The 27,686-nt window shown below is 34.3% G+C and overlaps 1 protein-coding gene across 9 annotated transcripts in view; it reads left to right on the forward strand.

The window, feature by feature from the left end:
• Robo2 (roundabout guidance receptor 2) overlaps nt 1-27,686 on the forward strand; it is a 522,758-nt gene that overhangs the window by 408,253 nt on the left and 86,819 nt on the right. For all 9 annotated transcript variants that reach the window (XM_057763633.1, XM_057763635.1, XM_057763628.1 and 6 more), the window contains exons 7-9: nt 16,378-16,502; nt 20,088-20,259; nt 24,015-24,220. In XM_057763633.1, the coding sequence (XP_057619616.1) occupies nt 16,378-16,502; nt 20,088-20,259; nt 24,015-24,220 (503 nt within the window). The remainder of the gene's footprint in view (nt 1-16,377; nt 16,503-20,087; nt 20,260-24,014; nt 24,221-27,686) is intronic.

Here is a 27,686-nt window from a genome sequence, read left to right on the forward strand (position 1 = left end):
AAAAGAGAGCTACTTTTCTACAATAGAGCCCACCGTTCTCCAGCTGATACTATTTTACATGGTTATTTTAGAACCAATGTTCTGCTCTAACACCTTTCCAGAGCTGATACTCCATTACCCGATCACTCTAGATCACAGTGCTCTAACACCATTCCAGAGCTGATAGTCCATTACCTGATCACTCTAGATCACAGTGCTCTAACACCATTCCAGAGCTGATAGTCTATTACCTGATCACTCTAGATCACAGTGTTCTAACACCATTCCAGAGCTGATAGTCCATTACCTGATCACTCTAGATCACAGTGCTCTAACACCATTCCGGAGCTGATAGTTCATTACCTGATCACTCTAGATCACGGTGCTCTAACACCATTCCAGAGCTTATAGTCTATACCTGATCACTCTACATCACAGTGTTCTAACACCATTCCAGAGCTCATAGTCTATTACATGATCACTCTAGATCACGGTGCTCTAACACCATTCCAGAGTTGATAGTCCATTACCTGATCACTCTAGATCATGATGCTCTAGCACCATTCCAGAGATGATAGTCCATTACCTGATCACTCTAGATTATGGTGCTCTAACACCATTCCAGAGCTGATAGCCTATTACCTGATCACTCTAGATCACGGTGTTCTAACACCATTCCAGAGCTGATAGTCCATTACCTGATCACTCTAGATCACAGTGCTCTAACACCATTCCAGAGCTGATAGTCTATTACCTGATCACTCTAGATCACGGTGTTCTAACACCATTCCAGAGCTGATAGTCTATTACCTGATCACTCTAGATCACGGTGCTCTAACACCATTCCAGAGCTGATAGTCCATTACCTGATCACTCTAGATCACGGTGCTCTAACACCATTCCAGAGCTGATAGTCCATTACCTGATCACTCTAGATCACGGTGCTCTAACACCATTCCAGAGCTGATAGTCCATTACCTGATCACTCTAGATCACGGTGCTCTAACACCATTCCAGAGCTGATAGTCCATTACCTGACCACTCTAGAGCACATCAACTCTTTTCCACAAGCTCCCAAAAATAAACAAACATATAGAGACTTAATATTAATTATAAATGCTTCTCAGATAGATTAGGCTTATTACAAGCTAGCTTTTACAGCTTAAATTAACCTATATTATTTTATCTATGCTTTGCCATGTGCCAGTACCATTTTCAGCATGGCATGTTCAAATTGTTTTTCTCCAAGGCTCCCAGTGACTCCCCCTTTTCTTTCCCACACTCTCTTTTTGTCCACAAATCATGCCTAAACTCTACCTGTCTAGGTATTTGCCAGTTAATTCTTTATTAAACCAATGAGAACAACAAATATTCACTGTGTACAAAAAGATACATGCTCCACAGCATCTGGTAGGTGACCATTTCATTAACTTTCCTCTCTCAGCACTGCTGAACTAGGTAGAGAGACCTATTTATGTATTAAAATAAATTCATTATTGAAACTTATCATATAATAAAATTTATTTATATATATATACATAAATATATGTAACCAAATTAAATGTTATAAATGTTAAGACATAGTAATTGGAAAAATGAAATTCTAACCTTTTTGGAAGTCCTAATGACTGGGCAACAAGAACCTCCCAAATTTAGAAATTTTAATTTATTTTAAGAGAGTCAACCTATGGTTTTCTTTGTCAGTGTTAAAATATATGATCAGATGAGAGCACATGTCAAGGAAAAAATTACAGAAAGAACTCTTCAGATTTTGTGATTATAGCAAGCACTTTTCAAGTGAACAGAAAATAAACAGATTCAACTTAAAGATTTTGGCAGCTAGAAATAATATGCTCATACACCATGCCCTTTTAACTCATTTCATAAGTTCTTAGATTACATGACAGTGTTAATAATGTCTAATACATTTGCAAAATGTGTTAGAGTAATGGTTAAAACAACATGGTATGTTATGTGCTCTGAGATGTAGCTGTCACTTACAGTGAGTTTCAAAAGTTACTTCCAAATTTATTCTTGTTTGAAACATTTTCTTAAATTCCCATTGGGCTGGAAATAAAGAAAAGCTTTTTGACACATTATATTTTATCTTAGAAAGTCTGTCATTTCATAAATCTGTCTTGAATGACTTATGACAGTGCTGAGAAGTATGAAGAACTATATTTCAAACGTGACAACTGCTGTGAACTTGGGAAACTGAAAGTTAGATGCATTTTCATCGGATTAATAAAGAAAAAACTGACAATGAAGAGAGCAGACTGCTGTGCCTTAGCTCCTAAACTGACTTTCAGTACGTTAAATGTAGATATTGAAACTTTTATAAGTCAGAAAGGAACACACCAATTGAAATAATGAATTAAACACATTATAAAAACTCATTTTATTCAATTTTTAGTGGAGTCAAACACAAGTATTTTTCAACTTTGAAAATCTTATAAATAACCTAAAGAATATTCTAAAAGCAAATCATAAAGAAGTGAGAAAATTACTTTATAATTCTAATGTAATTAGTGAAATATATTTTCAAACCAGAAAGTAGTCTAGAAAGATGTTTCTGGATTCCTCCTATGAAAGGATTTTAAAAGAATATTATAAATCAAATTGAGATTCCTGAGCACTGAAGGATTCAGAAAACAGTAATGAAACTTCTTTCTACACAGATGTGGAAAGCCAAATTTGGAAACTATTGAAAACTTCATAGTGAAAATTTGTCCAAACAGATAACATAGAAGAAGATTCAATTGCATTTGAAAGATCCAAGTTTACTATACCACTCAGGCCACAGTTGAAATTACACACACAATTAACTGTATTTTGAGATTCTATATAAAGTTGATTAGGTTTCTGCTGTAGAACGTATTTTTGAAAACCATCAGTTGATAATCATTTTAGGAAAGTATTCCCTGTAATGCCGTCCCTCATTTGTAATGTCACCAATGTCTCAGACAGAGCCTGCTTATCTGTTAGATTTTGAGTAAGCAGTAAATCTAGATTAATGCCACTTTGATAATGAATTCACCCTGTCTTCCTGTTTTACTTTTGACACTGTTCCAAAGGAATCGCTCATAAGACAAAGCAAAAATTCATCTGAGGGCAAATCTAGCTATGGCTAGTGAAGTATTAATTTGTTTACTTGGAAATGTCTTCTGACAGGAGACTTGACAATAAGAAAATGGTCTCAGTAGGGAACCTACCTCTCTTCCTATAACCATCTGGTTTATTTTCCTATTGAAAGTCTTTTCTGCAGCATAAAAATAAAAATGAACATCTATTTTGGAGATGGGCAACACATTTTTTTTTCCTTGCAGTAATTCAAAACATGATGAGTAATTTGGAAAGACTGTCATATCTACCAGCTGCCTTGCCTGTGAAGTTGAGCTCTCTTCCGTTTTGTGTCTTATGTACCATATGCTAACTGCTGATTGCCTCAGCTGTAGAGAGGAAAAGCTGAGTGGATTAGGTGAATTTCTGGAAATCATCAACAGCAAACACCATATATAACTTCATAAAAAATTCTAAACGTTTAACCAGTTTAATCACAAAAATGTTTGCTGTTTTGATAGATCGTGCCAATGCAAGGATCTATAAGTACTTCAGAATAACATGTTATTGCAAAAACAATATTAAATAATTTATTTTTAAAGAAACAGTGCTAGAGAAATGTCTCAGAGGTTGAGGGCACTTGCTGCTCTTGCAGGACCAACAAGGCAGCTCATAACCATTTATAACTCCGATTTATGCTGATCCACATCCATTTCTGCCTCCACGGACACTATACATAACTGAAGAACTAACATACAAGTGTGTATGTTATTATACACACACATACGTATACTTTTCTAAAGATGAGAGAAAGAGCCATTATTTTAAAAGGAAATCTTTTGGACACAGTCATTTATGTTCATACATTGGCATAGAATTTAATTTCAGCATCATCTAAATAATTTTATTCTTGAAGTCAGCAAAAATTCTAACAAAAAAGATAATGAACAAAAATTTTATTTAGAGAAAATTATAATTCAGACCTGATTTAGAGAATAAGATGTCAAATCATTAGAACCCCTTGAGATTCTGAAAATTAGGCATGAAATTGAAAGTTTGTACATAACTTATCATGGTAACTATTTCAGTTTCTTTGAAAATATGAAAACACAGAATTCTCACACTTCATTTTGAAATATCTCCTAACAATCTCTTGAGTGTGTCTTGAGAGGAAATCTATGGTTTGGTTAACACAGCCTTCCCTTTCCCTTGAAAATGCCATTCTTCCGATGACCTGAGATGGGCATCTCCTACTTGCAAGTGTTATGCTTCCTACACCAGGCACTAAAATGCTGTGTTTTGTAAAGTTCCATCTAATTATTACCGAACACTTTTTTCCATCTATATTGATTACATAAAAGCATTGCTATAGCTTGTAAATTTCAATTGTGTTTTTATCAGGTTATCTGTTTGGAATATTTTTAGCTAGGCTAATTTTTGAGATGAAATGAAATCATGTGTTATTTCTCATACTGCACTGATTTTGATGTATTAGATTTCAACCTTGATCATGTGGTGTCTAGCATTTTGAGATAAAATAGAATCCCTTAGTCAAAAGATCATGATTTATTAACTTTGTTTTAGAAGTATTTTCTTTTCTAATATATTCATTTCCTCAAGTGTATCAGTTCTGTTGGCTTGTCTCTCTCAACATTCCATATTTATCAACTACTCTGCAGTAACAGCTAAGATATCAGTTTTGTACTACATTTTATTATGTATTTTAATGCCAACTGACAACCTCCTTTTCCAGTTAGAGTTATGAGATATTACTTTTTATTTAAATTTATTTTACTTCTTTATTTTTTCTGTTTTCCTCGCTTCCTTGTTAAACTTCACATTTCGATTATCCATTTCTTTGTGCTGTTTGGCCCACTTGCTTATTTGTTATATTTTTGATGGGCATATTTTTAATAGAGATTTTTCTGTATATACTCCCATTTAGACAATAGAAGCCTTCTAAATGATGTTTTTTGTTTCTTTGGGTAGTTTTGGAAGTTATGGGTTCATTATTTCACATTTATTACTATCTTTCTTTTGCCATTAATGAAATGGTTAATTAGTTGACATACTGCCCTAATGAACTTAAATCCTGTTTTGAGCTCTCACTGTTCAACTATCTAGTTAAATGCAGAGGAATAAGGCTTACTTATTTTGAAAAATAGAAGTTGTATCATGGTCATTCAATGTCCCTACTTGGTAGGTTGTCTTACCATTCTATCAGAAATCATAATTTATTCTTCTTGGCATCTGTGCAAGTGTACATAAGCCATGGGATGGGTGAGATACATGCCTTTCCACAGGGAAACAGGGTCCCCCTGTCCGTTTTCATTCAAATCCCCTGCTTCATGAACAAGATGATCTTCAGGTATGTGAGGTTTCTGGCGCTGCATAAAAAATTTCCACAAATCAATGCTTTAGAATGACATCATTTTTCTTGAAAAAGCTCTGTAGATACAACTTCCAAACACATACACAACTGAGGTGGAGAAGTGACATTCTACCTTCAGGCTTATTTGTGTTTTATTCTCAGAATTTTAGGGTATAGATCCCTGAAGTCTTTATTGGCATAGATTCTGGCCAGTATCCCAGGTTTTAGAGGCTGTCCACTACACTTTAATGGCTGGAACTCAGATCCTCTCTGTGTTGCATTAGTGACTTTCCTATTGCTGTGCTAAGGCATTACTATGACCAAGGTGGCTTATAAAAGAGTTCAGCTTGAGGCTCATGGTTTCTGAGGATTGTTGTATGTAATTGATATTACGGTATAGCAGGCATGATTCTGGAGCAGTAGCTGAGAACTTGCATCTTGATTCACGAGCACAAGGCCGAGAGAGATAACTGGGAATAATGTGGGTCTTTGAAACTTCAACACCCATGCTCAATACATGCCTCCAACAAAGCCACACCTCTTAATCATTTAAACAATGTTTCAGCAATAGGAAACCAAGCATTCATACATGAGATAGTATGGGGGCCATTCTTATTCAAATCACTACAAACATTTTATATCATACTTCTCTGATTTGACCTGCTGGGAACTACTACTTGTTTATAAACCATGAACTTTTAAAACCTTACATGATGATTTAGGCTCACCTAAAGTCAATCAATCGGGAACCTTAATAACATCTTCAGGAAACACATTGTGTGCCATAACTTATTTGTAGAAAGAACACCAGGAAGGGAAGGCCACATGGACCGTTAATTTCCAGCCAATCACAGTAGGCTTCTCTCTTTCAATAAGTTCTTTTCAGGCTCCTAAATTTTAATTAGTGTCCTGAATAGTGGTGACTTATTTGCTAGGCCCCACACTTGACTCCAGGTCACATTCAAAGACTCAAAGAATAGCCTTTTGTGATTCTGAAACATATTTCTGTAAAGTCAGACTTGAAAGAGGACAGAGCTGTGATTTGAGGGTATCCAGTACGAATTCCCATTCTCATCTAAACTTGACCTGGAAGCAAATTATTTTAAAATTTGTGGTTTGGGGTTATGGTAGAATTCTCTTATTGTTAACTTCTTTTCTTCTGTGCAATAGCAGAAAATGTAAAAACAAGTCTAATTCCATTATAGACATTAGATATCAAAAGTTTAAATTTTTGTAGTATTTCCATATATGAGTAACATGAAAGCAATATGCTGAAATGTTGCACATAAAGAACTACAACATATCTCTTAAGATTGTAAATACTCATATCCAAACTACTACAAGTTGAATAAATCATATTACCATTTGAGATATACCTTATAAGAAAAGTTTTATTTTTATAAATAATGGTAATTTTGGACAATGTTGTCAGTAGATACTGACATTAACAATTCTATCAAGCACATTACACATAACTATTATGTGGCATTTGAATTCCTACAGAACTTATTTAAATAAATTATTTTACTCAGGCAATTGGTCCATAATTACATTTGTTAAATATATAAACACATAAAATCAATTAAATCTCAATTTAAATAATTCTGAATAATTTTTAAACTCCGTGGGCCAGTATTATTTCTGAAATTTATTGTTGAAGTTACTTTCATATCGGTACAAAACTCTTAGTGCTTTGCCAGAAAGTACTATTCTCAGCTTTCTGCTGTCTCTAGCTATAACGTAACACTTAGCATGTTCTAGGGGCATGCCAAATGTTGCCACAGTTACTAGATGTACACATATACATACATAGGTAAGAGTTGCCTGGAAAATGTTTATGCGAACAGCTTTAAATAGTGCCATAAAAAGATCAAGCAATATTAATAGTAACAAGCCAGTCTTCTATGCCCCATTCTGTTGGTAGGAGATAAAATGCAACAGAAAGAAAGCACTAATGAGTTAGGACGGTGCCTTACTAAGCGTGTAATTAATGTTATTAAGAAACATTGCAATTGCATATTAAAATTCCGTTAACTAAACAACCCTTCGGTATCTCGACATTTGTTCCTTGGTTGCAAGATTTTTTTTTTTCCTTTTGCTTTTGCTTTCTCTGACTGGCATCTTGTGGAATTTTTTTTTCAAAAAAAGAAAAATGAGATAATGGGATGTGAGCCGCCTTCCTGGGATAGCTGGAGTGCTGGGGTGACAACCTGGCAAGCTGACAGGTTAAGTGAGTACAAATGGATGTTTTGTCTTACCATTTACTTGAAGTATTACCTATAAGCGATGGGTTTCCCTCCTCGTTCCCAATATCCCAATGCCTTTTGCTCCACACGTGAGGGCTGCACCCTTCCTCATTTAAGAGATTAGGCCAATTTAGGGTTTACTTTCAAGCACACTTTTTTCTTCTTTTGTTGATTAAAAATGAGGTTTTTGTTTTTACAAGTAATGTGGTTAGGTTCTTATTAAATAACTAGGTTTTTAAAATATAAAACAATTTCCCTTGCAAATTAGTAGTATCACTAAAAGCAAAATTTCACTATTTTATTACCAAAATCTTCATCAAGAAAGAAGATGGGAGATAATATGATAAAAATATTTTGCAAGGATAAAATTTAAAATTAATGAATACAAAAAGTAATGTATTTTTAAAAGAGCAAAAGTATATATTTGTAAATGACAAAACGGCATGGAAAATGAGATTTAAAATGTTAAATTGTTAAAAATATTAGCATAGTTTTCAACTTGTGATTTTTATATCATCAGACATTCCATGAGACTGCCCATTAAAAAACAGAATAATTTATTTTGCTTACATGACTTCCTCTGCTTACCTATAATTGCAAGTAAATCTGCTTTAGTAATCTGAAATCTAATATAATTTAAAGTTCTCCATAAGCATGCCTGTCTTAGTTTTTAGTTAATTATTATATTAATTGTAATGTAGAAATATTTAATGACATTAGAAAATTAATGGAAAATTTCTAAAGACTATTTACTTTGAAAATTCCATGACCCCACTCACGTAATCCTTCTGTTTATCAAAACAACAAAAAGAACAGAATAATTAAACTACCATTGTCAACACAGAAACAGGTTGGCAATGGATGGGGTATATCGACACTGAGTATTGCTTCCTGTGTGAGGAATATCCCCACTTTCCCTTTTTCAGATTAACCCCTCCTTTCTTTTGCTTGGAATCCCAACCACTCTTGTTCTCTGTAGCAAATTTATAAATCACCTTTCTCATTTTATGGTCACTAGATAAAAAAATCACTGGCCAATTTTATTGCCTGTTACAGCCATACAATTTTAAGTTATAGACAATAATTAGGGCGGATCTCAAGTATTACACACACCTCCAAAATTAGTCATCATACAATCAATGAGTTTTATAAAGGTGATCCCAAACTCTAGAGAGGTACTGCTTGGCAGCAACACGTCTTCTTCAGTCATACAATACTGATGCAGTTGTATATGTGTGTAAGACCTCTAGACAAGAGTAGAACATAAAGTACAAATGGATGTAGAAACTATGGGCATTCATACACCGTAGCCATCCCATCACCTGACTGTTTCATATACTTTGTATTTATGAGAGCAGTGACCAATTTAGTACTTTCCTTTTTAAAAAATCATTTTGACCCTGAAAAAGCAGGTAGAGATAACAGACATTTGTTGAAAGAAAGATAAAGATATGAATATTTTACATAGAATAATAATTTTAAGTATTAATGAGAATATATAGAATAAGAAATTAAAATATTAATGAGTTTCAGACTTAAAAATAAACCACGTATCTCCTCTGGAGGAATAATTGCTATGGACACAAAAATTTAGTTGATGAGTTATATAATTTAGCAACTTGATAATTTATAATTCCTTGGAAATAATAAAACTGAAACCATTATTTACACAGGCTTTACAAAAGTTATTATTATACATCCTATATCATTGATTTGTATTTTCCATTACAAATAAATATCATCTTTAGAGATAAATTATGTTTTGGTGTACTTAAAAGTCAAATATTTGATGACATTATGTATTCAATTCCAGTATTAGCAAGTTATTTTGAAATGAAGTAAAATGTCAAACAGTGAAAATAAGTACAATTAAAAGTGCTGAAAAACTAATCATTTATCAATTAGAATTTATTTATCATTTAAATGAGCATTCATGTCTTGCTCCTGGCATCTATTTTATTGTAATATTGACTTCAGTCAGTTCTCACTGTTTTTCTTGGTTGGATAAACTTAACTGATATTCAGGAAATCCCATGCTTCAATGCTGCACAATGTCTATCTTTGTTCCTGTTTTTTGTTCCTCTGAGGTTGTGAGATCGTTTATGGTCTTCTTACCTTGGTGTAGAGCACTGTCTAGTGAATTCTGTGTAGGGATTTCAGAATTGCCCAGGATATTTTCCTTTTTCAAAGTACATATTCTTTTTGACTTTCCTTCCATCAAAACTCGAATGGTCAGTGGGAAAGATACACTAGATGCTTTAAGTACAATGAGGTAGAAAAATGTGGAATATTTTCTTTGTTGTAGTTTTGAAAATCTTCTAGGCATTAATTTGGTACTCACAACTTGAAATGTTCAAGAGCAAATTTCAATAAAGAGCAGTTACAATTTATCTCAGGAAACAAAACACAAAAATAAGGGGAAAATAAACAACATGCATTGAGTAAAAGAATGTTCCTTTTATGGAGATGGCATAGCAAGTACATGCTCAAAATATGTTCAGTTTCATCCATCTCAGCAAAGTTAGGATAATAGATGACAGTGCCTGAAGACCACAAGAACAGACAGGCAACCATGCAAGTAACAAGGAGTACATGAATTTTGAAATTCTACACCTAGGTGAGGGATATAAGACACAGAGACATGCAAACCCTGATTGACTTATCAAGCTAAAATGCTACATGGAAGAGAATAATTTGCACACATTATAGAAAGATATAAACATTTTAAGACTTCCTTGCAACTAATTAAAAAGCAGTGAATGGGTTTATATCAAGAGAGAGCTAAAGCAATTATTCCTGAGGAGGGTCTTAGATGGTAACTCACTAGAACAAGATTATTGTTTGTGCTACATTAGTAATAACAATTATTCAAAGAAAGCATCATGTAATCTTTTGCGTATTATACAATATTAAAAATTATAACCTTAAATTCTTAGTGTTTTGGTTGATTGTGCAGCATGAAATATTATATGTTTAATTATGTCATTTTCTGATATGAATCAATTTAAATTAAGAACTTAATATCTAATTGATACATTTAATAGAAGATTGAAGTGAACCAAATGTTAAATTTATCCAGCAACATAACATTTTTACATAATTGATGCACTTATTAAAAGGTTCAACTCACTCATCTCGATATAAAAATAGTTCAGTAGTTTAGTTGAAACATGCAAACGTTTGCCTTTGAAATAAACTAGTGCCTGTGGACAGTTTGACATGGTCTTTGCTGTTTGGTTCATACTCAGTGTTGCTAATTTTGCCATTGTGTTAAAGAAGTTGTGATTAAAAACAGCTGTAGCTCAAGCAAATAATTGAGGAGATTGTTTTAAAAATATTCTTACAGAATATATTAGCTCTTAATAAACGAAACATCAAATCAACGAAAACTGTTTTCTACATGAGTTAGTAGGTTCAAAGTGATTATTCTGGGATCAAGAGTTGATTCATCCAGGTACCAAATCATAATGAAAGAAGACAGCGGCTGAGTGTGACTGCGACCACTGCACATCACATCCTAATGGACCTAACTGCTGCATGACTATTTCCATGTTAATGGTACCCACAGAAAGTCATATGTTCCTGTAGAAACAACTTGAACATGATGTGATTAACCTTTAAGGTTCCCCTCCCCTCGTCTCGAAGCCCACCTCGAGCATGGCCTCTGCTTCCTACTCATGTTCTGCTTTCTGATTTCCATTCCACCCACTCTGGCTCACCAGCAGGCATTAGCATAAGAGTGCTCTAGCATGACTTTGATTGAAGGCAGCTTGGGCTGAATGCAGTATTGAAGCATAAATTAGCAGAAATCAAATCTCATTTACCGCGAGTTTTATTTAAATTCTCAAAACACAGTTTCAAACGAAATTATCCCAAACCTGCAATTTTAATTGACCTTTTGATATTATGGTGTGCTTCTGTGAAATTCATACAATGCACTTTTCTTAGATAGCTGTTGTTTTTTATTTTGTTTTTTCTGTTAACATTTTCTGATTAAACACTGAATTGTGGAACCAGGCTTCCTTTTATCTCCTCTTGCGGGCATAGCAATAAGATATAATCACCTGGCAGATTTAGCAAGTATATTAGTACATCATAATTGCAAGAAAAATTTCAAATGTTTCCAGGTTTAGAGAATAGAAATATGTTTTTCATAGTTTTTGTCTTAAAGACATGTAGTAAGGTTGCCATTTTTCTAATGAGTAAATTCTTCTGGAGTTTACAACTCATTTTTTTTTTTGTAATTTCCTTTGGGTTTAAATGTGGGTTTTGAATGGCCATCTTGAGAGTCTAACTCTGTTTCTTACATTTAATGAGAGCCCTCTCAGGATCCATTTTATATACACCGCACTTTGCTATTGTGTTCTGTTGATGGAATGCCTCCTTTGGCTGCTCCCTCCCACTGGTGCCATCACGGACACACTTTTTTTTTTAAACCATCTTTGATACCACCGGATAGAAATACTGATACTGTGGAGTGTTACCAGAAGAGTTATTAATGTCATTTTTCATTTTAGTACCTCCCCCAAATAAATTTCTACATCCAATCTTCCTTTACAGAAATTGCAATATAGATCATTGGCCGCAAGTCTACCAGAGAAAAAGTGATTGTTCTAATTTTTCCTCTTGTCCAGACTTCAGGTGACAATAGGTCAGACATTTTCAAAGACTCAAGAATACTTTGAATTTTGCTGTGCTAAATGCTTTAACATTTTATGATATAAGATAATGCTAAGACGATGGCAGATCCATTGAGACCAATGAATTGAGTTCCAGTAACAGGAAATAATTAGAATCACTAGAAGTGTAGCAAACTAATACAACAACGTAGAAGAAAAATTTATTGTGGCTAAATATCTCATACAAGGCTTGTTTTATGAATAGTACCAATAAATCATTTGATAGTCGTTTTTTACAGAGTTAGAGTAAAAGTTCAGGAAATTATCATTTCCTGTTCTTTTTAGATAATACCACCAGGAATAACTGTTGTGCTCCAGTATGGGAAAATATTTTGTTTAAGTGATAATGTGTTTCCTTTGGGTGCCTCCATATAGCGCAATTCCTACCTGGATGTTCTATTCCAACATTCTAAGGTTTTTTAGACCTTTGCCTCTCTCTGTTTGTCTAATCAGTGTGCCCAATCATCATCCAGATTGCTTCCAAAAGAGTCATTCTGAAAGGCAAATCTGATTTTATTCCTTGTCAAAATATTTTTGAATTTGTCTTTTTTTTCAGGGCAAAAGGTTAAACTCCTTTAGCATAAATTATCAAGCTCACTATGGGGGTTCCTTTCGAATCTTAAAGCCCCTCCAATGATTGCAGCTCCACAGTTCCCTGCCTTCTGTGCTGATTTCCTCCATGCCTAGTAACCTCACTACTCCCATCAATCTTGGAACACAGCTCAAATATACGTGTCCTGTGGTAGTACTCTTCTTTCTTCATTATTTGTATCCTTTGGTGCTTTTCTGATCTTTTCTCCAAGTATCTTCTGCAGGGTTTGGTCTTTAAACAGAGTCTCACTATGTCACCTTGGCTGTCCTGAAACTCTCTATAGAGTCCAGGATGTCCTCAGACTCACAAAGAGATCAATGTGCCTCCACCTCCTAAGTACTGCATAAAGAAACAAGGCAAAACAAAACAACAACAATGACTGCTTCAAGAATCACACTCTGCTATGTTCATTTATATGTTTATCAGTATCCAGGCTATTGATCAATAGCCTTCTTATAATTACTTCCCATCCTAGGTACCAGACAGACCGTCTGAGAGATTGGATCCAGTCAAAGAGTAGGATAAATGAGAACGTGAATTGTTTGTTCTCAGGGGGTAAATGTCTGGTGTAGTAGTTTGCTTGTCATTATTGGGGGGAATTAGGTTTCAAGAGCTGTAACCAAGTTGTAGGATAAAGAGTTAAAAATGTTTTAAATAAACATTCACCATATTAACAAACAAAGGGACCCAAGTTTGGTTTGCTGCACCAACATCTGGTGGCTTACAGTTACCTATAACTGTAGTTTGAAAGGACCTGATACCCTATTCTGGTCTGTACCTTTCATGGGTATATGAATGCATATGCCCCGAAATTTAAGTAGCACATGCATATACACATGAATAATAGAATATAAAATTTTAAAAAGATTTTTTTAAGTCATGCAGTGGTGGCACACGCCTTAACTCGCAGCACTAGGAAGCTAAGGGCAGGTGGATCTCTGTAAGTTTGAGGCCACCCAGGTCTAAAAAGGGAGTTCCAGGCCAGTCTGGACTGTTACACAGGGAAACCCTGTCTTAAAAAATACAAAGACTTTTTTTAAAAATATGGAAGTAAAATTTAGGAAATCTATAGAAATACCTCAAGTAGATACAGTAATTTTATCAAAATAAATAAATAATATAATATCCTCTTGCACATTCATATTTGATGATATATCATGTGATATATTGCTTATTATAGTTTAAAAACCAAATAAAGCTGTACTAGTTAGAGATCCTACAGTTTCTACTAGTATGTATTTGGGACATTTTGAAGTCTTTTTCACGTCAAGCAGGTCACATGACAAATGTGTTGACTATGTGGCTTTTGTTGGAGTATTAAGTTTCTGATTTTGATTGAGGTGAGTTTTTAAAGTCTGAAAAGAATGTACAAGCTAAACTACATTACAATTCTCATGAAGGTAATATGCTTGTTGGCACTATTATTTTTCTTTCTTGTGTTTACAAAAGCAAATACTTATACACTGATTTTTACATATTTCTTAAAATACATATTTATTATACAAAATGGCAAAACATAGATAATCCAGTATACAATGTCATTTTTTTCATGGTAAATATCTTGTAATTTCATGCTGTTGGAATGAGTCTTCCATCATCTATAATTTAAAGAATTGTCTAATTTAGGAAATTTATTTCCTTCTGTCTCCAAACTGTGTGTTAGATGGGTTGAATAAAGAGAAACTATAATTGAATACAAATTTATGCCCAAACAATTACTATTGATTTTTATCCTTTGAAGAAATGATGTTATTTATGCAGAACATGTAGAATTTGTGGTAGGTGTACTAGACTCTGTTCATGTGGGGCTATTTAGTTCTAATACCTATTTGAATTTTACTCCTATTGGACACTGCATATTATTACAATTCTCCAGACTCAAGCTTTTCAGATTTTTCTTTATATACCAGGCTGTACAAATTAAAGCTTGTTTAAAGCTGTTTGCTTGGTTTCAACTTCTAGCCTAAATAACTATTTAGAGTTATTCTAAAAGTTCTTGGATAAGGACAATGTTCTCCATGGAGATGCCTGGCATGAAGATGTCCTTATGGAACTGTCTGGACATCCTCTAGTGCCCCTCATTTTTCTCTCTATCATTAGACCTCTTTAATTCTGAGCACTACTAAGATTTTTATTTCCATCTCTTCCTTTTTCTAAAGGAACTACTCATTCTTTGGATTTTTACCTTTATCCACACCATTCTTCTGGCCTTTTTACTGTATGCATTACCCTACTGAATAAATATTCCTCATACCAACATTACCATCTTCATACAAATGCTGAAGCCTCTGGAGCGTTCATTTTGCAGCTGTCATTCAGATTAGAAATATCCACAGTAGAGTTGGCAGTGTGGCATGATCCTTCATTTCTAAGACACACTAATAATTTTAACCTTTTACTCTTCTCCTACTGCACATTGTTGTGGTAGCTGTGATTTTGTGTCTACGTTCTTTAGTGAGCTCATGACTTAGTGTTGATCATTCCACTGTCCAATGCTGCTTTTCACTCAATATTCTTATAAAGCTCATTTTCTATGCAAAGATTTTTTTTTTCAAAAATGCTATAATACAGGAGATTCCACTCTCGTGTCTCGTTACATTTGCTATATGCAATATAATTGATGTGTTCTTCTATGGTACCTTGAGAAGCCCCCTCTGTATTCATCACATTCTTCATCATTGTTAGGTGTGCTTTGTTTGTGTCATCATCAAATTTCATTGATATTTGTTTCTCAAGGCTATGAACTCCTTGAGCTTTTCATCTCTAACTTTATAGTGTCCAGTAGGAGAACATACCTTTGCCTGACTACTGCTTACTGAACTAAGGTTAATCAAAAACAACAACAACAACAACAACAAAAAACAACTGTTTCAGTGCATATGTTTACATTACTAGTTACCTTTGTATGTAATCCCCATCTCTCAAGTATCTCAGTGCTACCTGCCAAACCTTGATTGTTAAAGTGCTTGGTGAGAATCTGGATCACATTTTAGACCTTCTAGTTATTTCAATGCTTCAGAAATATCCCCTAAACATTATAAATTTGTGTGTGCTGATACTTTGACTTTTGAGGAAGAAGATCGTTGTTTAAGATGCTGACCCTTTTTCGTCTTTACCCATTCACAATGCAGATCTAAACTGAAAAGTACATTTTTTTCTTGACAATGTTAGAAACATGAGGAGACTATTTTTCTAAGCAAGTGTTTATGACATAGGACGTTAATGCATAATATTTAGAGTATGTGTGCTAATAACCTTGCTTCTTCCCTCACGTTTTAGAGTGTGCTCTTTCTTTTCCTTTGTGTTGATAGAAATCCATGAACGTAAGTAAAGACACGGAGCCCTGCTTCATCTCTGAGTCACTCACAGAGTACCTGATTTTTCTCTTTGATATCTTTTTCATTGTTGTTGAAGGTAGATATTTATACTTTCTTTCCTTTCAAATTCTAGCTCCTCCACAGTTTGTGGTTAGGCCAAGAGATCAGATTGTTGCACAGGGCCGGACAGTGACATTCCCCTGTGAAACGAAAGGAAACCCACAGCCAGCTGTTTTTTGGCAGAAAGAAGGCAGCCAGGTGAGTGGGGGCATAACTGCTTTTGTGACACCTCTGGACCTCACCTCTCAGTGACCCTCAGAGCTTGCCTCATCTGCTCTGCTACCAATGCTCACTAGATTTTGTTTCTAAGAAAGAAATGCTTCTGAAGTAACTGAATGTCAAGTGATCCAACTCAGCACTCTTTATTTGCCAGTGTTATTTTTTAAACCCTGTATATAATACAAAATAGAAATAAAATAGTTTGAGCCCCGACCTACACTGATATTTAAAATTTCTGATGGTAAAGTTCATGTTGCCTTGTTGCATTCAGTTGCATGTTGTGATTAATTGTATCACATACGAAGTGCCTAGAACAAACAGTCCTTGGCACAGAAGAAATGAAATGGCTTCTTGAAAATTCAATATTAATTGTCACTGAATCTACTTTCAAACCCACTCCCCATGTTTCGGCAATATAAAAAGATTATAAACATAAGCACACTTCCATTTAAAGGTGGAAGAACTCTTTTCTTCCTTTTTCCCCTTCTGCACAGGAAAAAAACACATTTTATACGGGAAACAGTTATCGTCTTTGCTGTGATCCTTCTGAGCAAAAATATCTATCACTGTCTTTTGGAAAACTCAGCTGGGTACATTATTCGTCTCAAGTAAAATTTGGATCAAATATAAAGAAGGATTTAGCTTCTTGATTGAGGGAATACAAATTTCCACCTTGATGTAGATGAGAAATTAAGGAACTTAGCCTGCGAACTTGTCTGCACATTCCTTTTGAAATGAGCTGTGTGTTCATTCTGACGATGCTATAAATAACTCAACAAGGCACATACTTCTCAAAAAGAAGCACTCAGTGCTTTTTCTCAGCATGTTCACTTGCCACTCCAACTTCTGAAAGAAGTTGGGGGAGGGGGTAATGGAATCTCTCTAAACGTCCACAGTTGATAGTGACACGCTTTCTGAAAACTGCACGGGATGAATTTCTCCTCAAGAGTTAATTTCAGTTTAATTTTTATTTTAGTTCACCAATTCTGAAATAAAAATAAGATTACTTCAGATTGAATTATAAAGCATGTTAAAAGAAACATGTCCTTTTCCTAATTAAAGATATAAGTTAAAATAATTTCATACACCTACAAATCTCATCCCTAATATAGCTCTAACACAAGTCAAAATGTACGCTGGTAATCTAGTCCAATCAACAGAGAGCATTTAACAAAATCATCAGTGACTTTGAAAAGTAATTGTCAAGAGAATTTAAGTATTCCTCCTGTATTGTTTGACAAAGTGAAATTTAATTCTAGAGATATTGTTAATAATCTTACATAAAATTTCTCATTAGGTATGGCGATTTGTTTATAATATTAGATATAATTTTATTTTTTTCACCAATATCTCTGCCATGGGAGTGAAAAAAAAAGAGAGAATAAGTGAATAAGGATAAAGATGAAATATTTGAACAAGCTGTAAATTTCCATTCAATTAATTGACATTATCAAAATTCAATGAATTGAGACATATCAAAATATCTCCTGCTTCCGGTATTCAATTTTTATAGTGATCTGTCCCCATCCATCAGTCGAAAGAGCCGCGAGCCTAGACTTAATGGTCCATATTCTTCAATATGTGCTGATAATGCCAATTAGTATTAATAAGATGCTCAAACACATCCAGGGCTCTGCAGAGTTCCTAGGCTTGACTTGTAATCCATTACTTTTGCCTGTGTCATACAACCTGGGAATACAGATGATGGATTCAACTCAATCAAATGCCACTTTCCATGTCAACAAGTCATTTAGAAGGTAGAATGATATTACACTGAAGAGGAAGAGATCCTGGGACAATTAGGCCCTCTGATGGATTAGTGCAATGTAAATTAGTATTCTAATGGCTAATCGTTGAAAAGTGCACATTGTATCATTTTCAATTGCCCTTAAATTTTAGGCCCTTCTCTTGTAGATGGCTTATATCTGTATTATATTTGGTTCCACAGGAGATTTAGTTTGTTCTCAAATTATCTTTCAAGTATATGAAAACGCCTAGCGTTGTGTAGTAAAATAACTTTGAGAAGAGGGCAACAACATTTTTAAATCATATTGCTGATATGCTGGCAAACATTGCTCCTTTTAGACAGCTTTTAATAGCATGGTAATGTTTATGTAAAGTGGGCTTATAGTGTCACACTTGAATCTAATAAAGTGGACATCCATCATGTCGCAATAAAGAGAAGAGCTTCTAATTAAAGTAGGACATCATTTGCTGGATTAAAGTCATTTAGCGTAATTGAAAAGTGTTAATACCCCATTTTATCCTCTTCCACTGGCATTACTTCAAGGGTAAAAATATTTTAAGGTGAAAATGTGTCTTGTGCCTTTAATTGAATGTTATTACCTTCAGATTTCAACTTATTGAAATTGTTTAATTACAAACCTGGAAAATTAATTACTATATTGCAAACAGATCCCAGAGGGTTCTAATGTTCTTTTTTGTAAGTAAATACAACATAAAAATTGATATGTCGTTATTTATAATGCAGCTAGAAACATACCTCAGTATGATTTATTGTAGCCACATGTTTTTTCTTAATTGAACAACAGTAAAGCATCATAGGTCATCCAAATTAATGATCTTGTTCTCATGGAAGAACTTTGAGTTCTCGTGTTTGAGCTGTCTGAGGTGTGTGTCAGGCTTTAATGGCGAGGGCAGCAAACAGTTTTTAGAAGAAAGTAACACTGTGAAGGTCGTAGGGGACTCATGTGGCACTTTCAGAGCCATGCCATAGTCTCTATTATTTTAAACAAGTCACTTTACCTTGCTTAAATCATCTCTTTTTTTCATAGTTCTTCTGGAATCTGCTATGGCTTACAATGGAAAACTTATCACAGAAACAGAAGCCACCCCTAATCAGTGTGCATTATACACTGCCTATCACTTGTCCTGACATATTCAAATTGGTCAACAACAATGGTATTTGGCATTACTTGTCACTGTCCAATTTATAAACTACCTCCCTACTTATCATTACAGTCAACATCCTTAAGGTGCCTTGGAACTCGGACATCAGAATAGTATTTTGTCTGTTTATTTTAATTGTGAGCACTAGATTTCAAAGATGAAATATATAACCAGGAAACATTAGGGAGTAAATAGTTGATATATAGTTATGTTAATGACCCTGATATGGTCAATATCTTTCAGATCTGTGTGCTGAAAAATGATACTGTGAACTATAAAACTGTAAGAATTATGTCCAAATCCAAATTTAAATTTAAAAAGTACTGAATTTTAAGAAGCACAGACTATTGTTCCTCCAGCTAGATCAGGCTGACTTTATAGCTCACAAGCTATGACTAGGAAAATCTTTCCCAGTCAAACTCACTGTGGCAAAGCCACAGAGAAACCCTGTCTCGAAAAACAAAACAAAACAAAAACTCACTGTGGTACACACAATCATTTCAGTACTATGTGTTTTTAAGTCTATAAGTTTTATTTTTCCAACCATATGCCAACAGCGGTTGTAGCTGTTGCTAATGTGACTTTCCTTGTGGAGGGAGAAGCACTGAAGAGACTGTGTTTTGTTTTGTCTTATTTTTTTTTTCTTCCCCACAGAACCTGCTTTTCCCAAACCAACCTCAGCAACCCACTAGCCGGAGTTCAGTGTCCTCCTCTGGAGACCTCACTATCACCAACATCCAGCGTTCAGATGCGGGGTACTACATCTGTCAGGCCTTAACAGTGGCAGGAAGCATCTTAGCTAAAGCGCAATTGGAGGTTACCGATGGTGAGATTTATCACTTGAATTTTCTCATGAGTATAATGTTTATATTTAGATATACACATCAGGCTTGGAGACTTTTGAGTTGTTAAATCATTTGTATCGGTGTCTGCAGAATATCTTTGTCTTAGTAAGTATATATCATTTACATAAGTAAAGTAATAATTGTTAATAGTTTTTAATTCTCTCTGATTTTATACCACCCATCCCCCACAAAAAGAGAATCTCAAAGACCATTAAAATTTGCAGTGGGGCATTATTTTAAACAAGTAATGTGACTCATTGTGTTTACAAATGTCATCTGTATGTTTTAATTGAATGTTTTCCTGGCATGGCTGCTTCTAATAGCTATTAATACTTTTATTTGACTGAAATATAGGAAATATCATCTTTAAATTTTATCAGTAAACAGAAATGAGATTTTAGTTAGCTAATCATATTATGATATTCTTCCAATTTTAATTATACACTAATTAAGTTAAATTAATTGAAAACATTCTGAAATAGTGATGAATGCTAAAATTATTATATTTTTTTTACTTGCACATTTGTACTTTGAAGTTTAATTTTTACTAAAAGTTGAAAAGGGTCTGATTTTTTTACTAATAGTTTATTTATTGCACTTGACAACTTGGGGAATTTAGATAATGTGTCAGCTGTGAACATGAATTTTTCCCAATCATTGATGTCTTAAACTAAAAATTATTCATTTTTGTTATATTTTGTGAGTTTTTGCCTTATTTTGGGCTTGTTTTCTTTCTTTAGGGTAGTTTCTGAGACACAGGGTTCTTGATCTGCGTACTCTCAGATTTTCTTTCTGTTATTCTGGTGAAAGTCATTGTGCTTTCTTATACTCCAAATACACATGCAGATTAAAAAGCCATTTAAAATTAATAGAAAGACAATATATATGTTTTTATTATTATTAAAAATTTCTGCCTCCTCCCCGCCTCCGCCTCCCATTTCCCTCCTCCTCCCCTGCTCCCCTCCCCCTCTCTCTCCAGCCCTAAGAGCAGTCAGGGTTCCCTGCCCTGTGGAAAGTCCAAGGTCCTCCCCGCTCCATCCAGGTCTAGGAAGGTGGGCATCCAAACAGCCTAGGCTCCCACAAAGCCAGTACATGCAGTAGCATCAAAATCCAGTGCCCTTGTTCCTGGCTTCTCAGCAGCCCTCATTGTCCGCTAGAGGGGTTCCCAGGTGTCCAGGGAGATGTCCCCTGCTAGTTCCTTGGGCAGTTGAGGAGAGGGAGCCTGAAATGGCCCCACCCTATAGTCATACTTGTATATCATCATAGAACCTTCATCTGGCGATGGAAGGAGACAGAGACAAAGACAATATATTTTAATATCTATCTATGGCAAGGCTCAATTTAGCACTGTGCCAGAAATGGTGCATGGCAGGGCAGCACAGACAGACACTGTCTAGTCAGAGGCTAAGGCTGTGGGCTGTACCTGCTGGAGCTGTACATGAACTTACTGCCCTAGAATTGAAGAAGCCCAGTTCAAGGGTAACTCTGATGAGCAAGGCTTCCCTAGAGGGCAAGATCTTTGATCTTCTGGGCTATCATATTTTTTTCGCAGAATAAAAGATAATGATTTTAAAGTTTCTCATGTTTTCTAACACAAAAAAAATGTCCAGACATATGTTTGAAAAATAAGACATTTGGACCAAAATATTTAATATATTCATGTTTTAAATATATTAAATATATTTATATCCTTACATATCATTAATTTGAAGTAAGTTCACTCCTTCTTTGATTCTCCAACGTTTTTACTCCAAATTAAAAAAATTGTAATGACCACTCTATGGGTAAAGCCAATAGCATGTAAAAAGTCCAGAGGAATAAAATACACTTTTCACTTTATGTTGACAATAAATGTCACACTGTGGTCTTATCTGAATGTTTTACTAAGGATTTATAATGTGTAGTTAAAGAAGACCACAGAGTTCTTCACAGATCAGTGAAAATCCTAAATGTTCATTTAACCTTTGACTTCGGTGTCGTGGAAAGCTGTGGTCATCTTCTAGACATAACATCCCTGCAACTGAAATTCCTTCTAGCCAGGAGATTTTCAATTACCTTATTGATTGGAGTCATTCAAAAGGCAATGAGCTACTTATTTAGGTAGTGCAACAAAGAGGGGGATTCTAATTAGTTGACCTTTAGTTGTGTCTGATGATGTCAGAAATCGGACAATAAAAGCAGGTTATAAGAAATTACTGTGAATTTGACATCGCAATTTAACCTGGAACAGATAGGCCATGACTTTTAAAATTTGATAAACAAATTTTCTCAGGTAACGAAGACACATTTTCTCCCTCAATTATAAAATTATTTGTAATGTTTTATGACTTGAATTTACCTTGAAAACCCATAAGCCTTTCCATTGAGCTTCCATTTGTCCAGTTATTTTCATATCTTCTACAATTACTATAATGCTATGCATCCTTATTCAATTAAATTATTTTATTTACTCCTAAATATAAGAAAAATAGATAAAACAAGAGGTTTTAGGTAATTTAGGCTTGTGACAAGTAAATCATTGTGGTCTGGTTTTTTTGTAGGTTTTAAGTAATTGGAATCATAGGTACATGTTGCTCAGAAGTCAGAGCATCCTCACATGTAGGGACCTATGACCTGATTTCAGTTTAATTACAACTGTTTGGTCCTTATCAAGTATTTGCATATATTATGCATTTAATATAATTTCAATAAGATACACTGTGTGCTTGTTCATACATTATATATATATATATATGTATCCATCTAGATAAGCATGCATGGTTACATGTACAATATAGAAAAAGAAAGTATACACACTTGTAATAAACAAAAATATGTGTTGTCTATCCTACAATAGATATTTCCTTTCTAAAAGTTATTATTTTTAATTGAGCCTATCATTGATTTTGTGATAATCTGGTGAATTCTTAAATAAACATAATATTCAAAGAATTTTGTTTTTCTACCATGTCAGACATTAAAAATTTTATATCATTTGATATATTCTTTTATAGGATGATGTTACATAAATAAGAAAACACTCTGTGCTAGAACTCTGTGACATTATGCTGAATGTAAACACTAATGGTGTGAATTTAGTCATGCCATACATTCTAGCTGACTAGTTTCTTCTTCTTATCTGTATGTATCTACTTAATGAACTCATTCAAATGACATGACTATAGTTTAAAGACCGAATGGCATGACTTTGTATGTAAATTACTTAAGTTTTAATGTTTTATCATGCACAAAACACATCAGTCTATGTAAATATAGCATTCAGCAGCTGCTATGAATACTAATTTATATAATGCACATGTATTTATAACGCAAAGCAAAATGATTAGCCTTACATGCAATATGTCACATAGTTTTTAAAAAGTATTGTCTATGAACAATAAATGGACAATTTACGATTAACACCTAGAACCTACCTATATTTTTACTTTAATTTCATTGTGACTAAGCTCTTCAATACAATTTAATCTTCCTAAAATGTCAAAATTTATCTTCAAATCATTTTAATTATAATGAATGCACAGTAAGTTAAGACAATAGTATGGTCTTTATGCAATATATATAGATATATGTTCAATGTATATGGGTGGAAAATATAGATATTGAAAATACTATGTACATTATAAATAATTGTAAAATGCTTTAGGTGTTTACTATTACCATTCAATGACAATGTATCATGACAATATATCAAGTGTCAAAGAAGTCTAAATTTCCTGAATATGTGTTTACCTTTTAGTTTTGACAGATAGACCTCCACCCATAATCCTGCAAGGACCAATAAACCAAACACTTGCAGTAGATGGTACAGCTTTACTGAAATGTAAAGCCACTGGAGACCCTCTTCCTGTCATTAGCTGGCTAAAGGAGGGCTTTACTTTTCTGGGTAGAGATCCAAGAGCAACGATCCAGGAACAAGGAACACTGCAGATTAAGAATTTACGGGTATGTAGGATTTGGCTTGTTATTGTCTCTTCATCTTATCAGCAGACTTGCTCTAAAGACTCATAGAGTGTACTAAAACCAATTCTGACACCTCAGCATGATCACTGTACTTTTTATGATAGGTCTTGTTATTTCTTGTCTTAACTATGATTAATTTAAATTATGAAGAAGGCTATCATTGTCCTTTCATCATTTACAATTTCACTTGTTCATCTATATGCATGTCCTCAGTGAAATTAAAATTCTTATATATTACTTTAATTTTTTTGTTCTGTATGTATGTTTGAATACATGCATATGTTCATTTGTACATTTAGAAGTTAAAGGACAACCTCATTCCTTCTTCAAAATACTTTCACCAGGGCATTCTTTGAACAGAGAGTGTGGAGAATAGGCAGGGTTTCCCTTGGTACTTGAGTTCACTTAGAGCACAGACCAGAACCCCACTCTTCTTGATATTCTCAGTGTTGGGCTCTTACACATACAGCACCATTCCTAGGTTTTTAAGTGGGTTTGGGAATCCAACTCCCTTATTCATGCCTAAAAAGCAAGCAGTGACTCAGCTCTCTTCCCAATATTGAGACTACAAACCTTTTATAGAAAGTTTTGGAGAGTAGCAGAGAGCTGAAATCATTTGACAATAAGAGATGCTACTAAATTTACTCTCAAAATTAAGAAAGACTGTGAGGTTATGTGGATAAACTGGCTCAACAAATGATTTCATGAAAGGAATAAAAGAATGAGACTGTGTTCATATAAGGCATGTTTGGATAGTTGAACAAAGTGTTTAGTTTTTATTTAGGTTGCTACAAATTTCCTATTTATGCCTGTAGATGAGAAAAAGTTACAGATATTTTAACTGAATGTATATGAAAAACAATGACCGTGGTTCAAAATGAGACAAGTTGGATTTACATCAAAGGTGACTGAACATAGTTTGTGATTCTGAATGTTATATTAATTTTCTTCTAATTTTAACAACATTTTAGGAAAAGCTGTGGTTTAAAGCAAGGCACAGTTATTTTCTCACAATTTCTGTTAAAAAAATGAATTAAAAAATGGCATGACTTAGCTAGGACTTCTGCTACAAGTGTTACAGTGCTATGATTACCTGTCTATTAGGGTTAGGGCCTTTCCAGAAAATCAAGGGAAGATTGATTTACTTCCAAACAATGTGGTATGATTGTTGGTTACCTCAAGTTTCTTGGGGTGGATAGATTAACTATCCACCTTCTTTTGAGCATTGTCTGGTGATAGCCTCTAGACTCTTGCTATCTGGATCTTCCTAATATGTGTGCTTATATGAGTATGAGGATAGTCCACTTGAAAGCTGCTGAGGAAAGTGGGCATTTTAGTTTCATGGTATTAAATCTCAGATACAGTAGCTGAAACCTTCAAGTATGTTACTGATCAGAAACCATTCTCAAGGTATCATCTCCGCATTAGTGAAGTGAAGGATTACATACGTGAAAACCTATAATGGTTGCCTGTCTGCTCCCAGCACAGCTCAATCACTCAGCTATGTATGATAAAGTTACCCATGCAACCACAGTTAGCAGACATGGTAGCAGAGCAATATTTTAAAATAATCACAGGCCTGGGTGGATGGAATACAGAAGTGAGATAGGAAATGAGATACTATATAAAAATATTGGTAATTATTTAGTGGAAGAACGATTAGTAAAATGTGACATGTGGGCAGAAATGGAAAACCAAGACAAAGGAAAGTAACTTAACAGATAAACAAAAAATATAACAGAGTCATCGATGACTCTGTGGGTGAAAACACCTGCCACCATGCCTGATGACCTGAGTTCAATCACTGAGACCCACGTAGATAAAGGGGAGAGAACTGAAGCTTCAAGATTCCTGTCATCTTCAAACAAAAGCCTTGATACACATATATCATATACATTAAATAGATAGATAGATACATACATCGATTCATAGATTATAGACAGCTAATAAATCGATAGTAGAAAAATATATGATAAACAGATGATAGATAGATACACATACGTACGTGCATGCATGCATACATTCATAGATACATAAATACATAGATACACAAATAGATGATAGATGGGTAAATGATAAATAGATCGTATATAGATATATAGATGATAGATGGATAGGTAGGCAGATGATAGATAGATAGATAGATAGATAGATAGATAGATAGATAGATAGATAATAGATAAATAAGTAGATAAAATGAAGAATATACAAATTTGCTGAATCTTGAAATTTCATGTTCAGAAGCCAGGGCTAAAGGTAAAATGCTTTGATGTGTATTTTCCAGTGAAGATGATTCTTTTCTTAGGATGCAATATATTTACAACTAAACATATATATGGTAATTGATCAATATACCATACATATATTTGCAAAACTTAGAAACTTTAGTACATGTAAGTATGATCTTAACTTTATTTAAAAAAATAATTATTCCTCCCTTAAAATCTCTTTACCCTGCCCCCCACATACACACATACACAGACAAATTTAAATCTAGGTTGCACATATGAAAGAAAACATGGAGGAATTGTCTGAGTCTGACTTATTTTGCTTACCTCAATGATTTCCCTTATTTTGAAAAGACTGTCGTTTCTCCAATGTATGTTTTTGACATATTTTTTTAAGATTAGGTGTCTGTAACTGTGTAGGTAAAAAATACTGCCAAGCTCTGTGAAAGGAAAGTAAATTAACATGGACTCTTTTTAATATGAGTTTTAAAAATTCTTCCTGAATTAGCTAACTTTCTTTGAACAAAATTGAAGTTATTAAGAAATTCATAGCAGCTCTCCTTGCATAAACATTTTAACCTCATTCTGAGATAAAGGCAGACTTGGGCCATGAAGGTTAATGCTTTTTTACTGTTCTGTTGCATTAAAGGACACATGTGCATGGATAGTCAAGATCCCTAGGAATGTTAGAGAGAAGTAATTAAAGGTAGAGGCTTGATGATGTCAAGCAAGCTTTGACTCCTTGCACAGGTCTTTGAATAGTGTCTCTTAGAAGTCATCCCCAGGAGGCTTGTTTGTAGCTAACTGTCCAAGGAGAAAAGGGGTGACAGAGTGCGCTAACCTATTCATTTCTGCTAAAAGAAACTGGTCAAGGATGCAAGGATAAGGAGAGAAAGAAAGTGAAGCACTCTTGATCAGAAAACGTCCTATCTAAAGCACAAAGAAAAAACACGGTGATGGTGATCATAGCAACACAAAAGTGAGGTTCCAAAGCTATTTGGGCTTTGATCGGTGCCAAATTGAGCACATTGTTCTTTTTCTGTACAATGGATGCTGTTAAAGGAGGATTAAGACAGGCTTTACCACTTCGCTGGTGTCGTCGAGAGGTTTCCTATAGGTCAGATCCTTTGTGTCTCATGATTTCTTTTTTCAATGCATAAGGCAAGAGAACAAAATAGCATGATGGATGCTAAGTTCTCCTAGTCCAGCTAATTGGTATC

This window comes from Chionomys nivalis, chromosome 3 (genome assembly GCF_950005125.1).
Source record: "Chionomys nivalis chromosome 3, mChiNiv1.1, whole genome shotgun sequence".
Lineage (NCBI taxonomy): Eukaryota > Metazoa > Chordata > Mammalia > Rodentia > Cricetidae > Chionomys > Chionomys nivalis.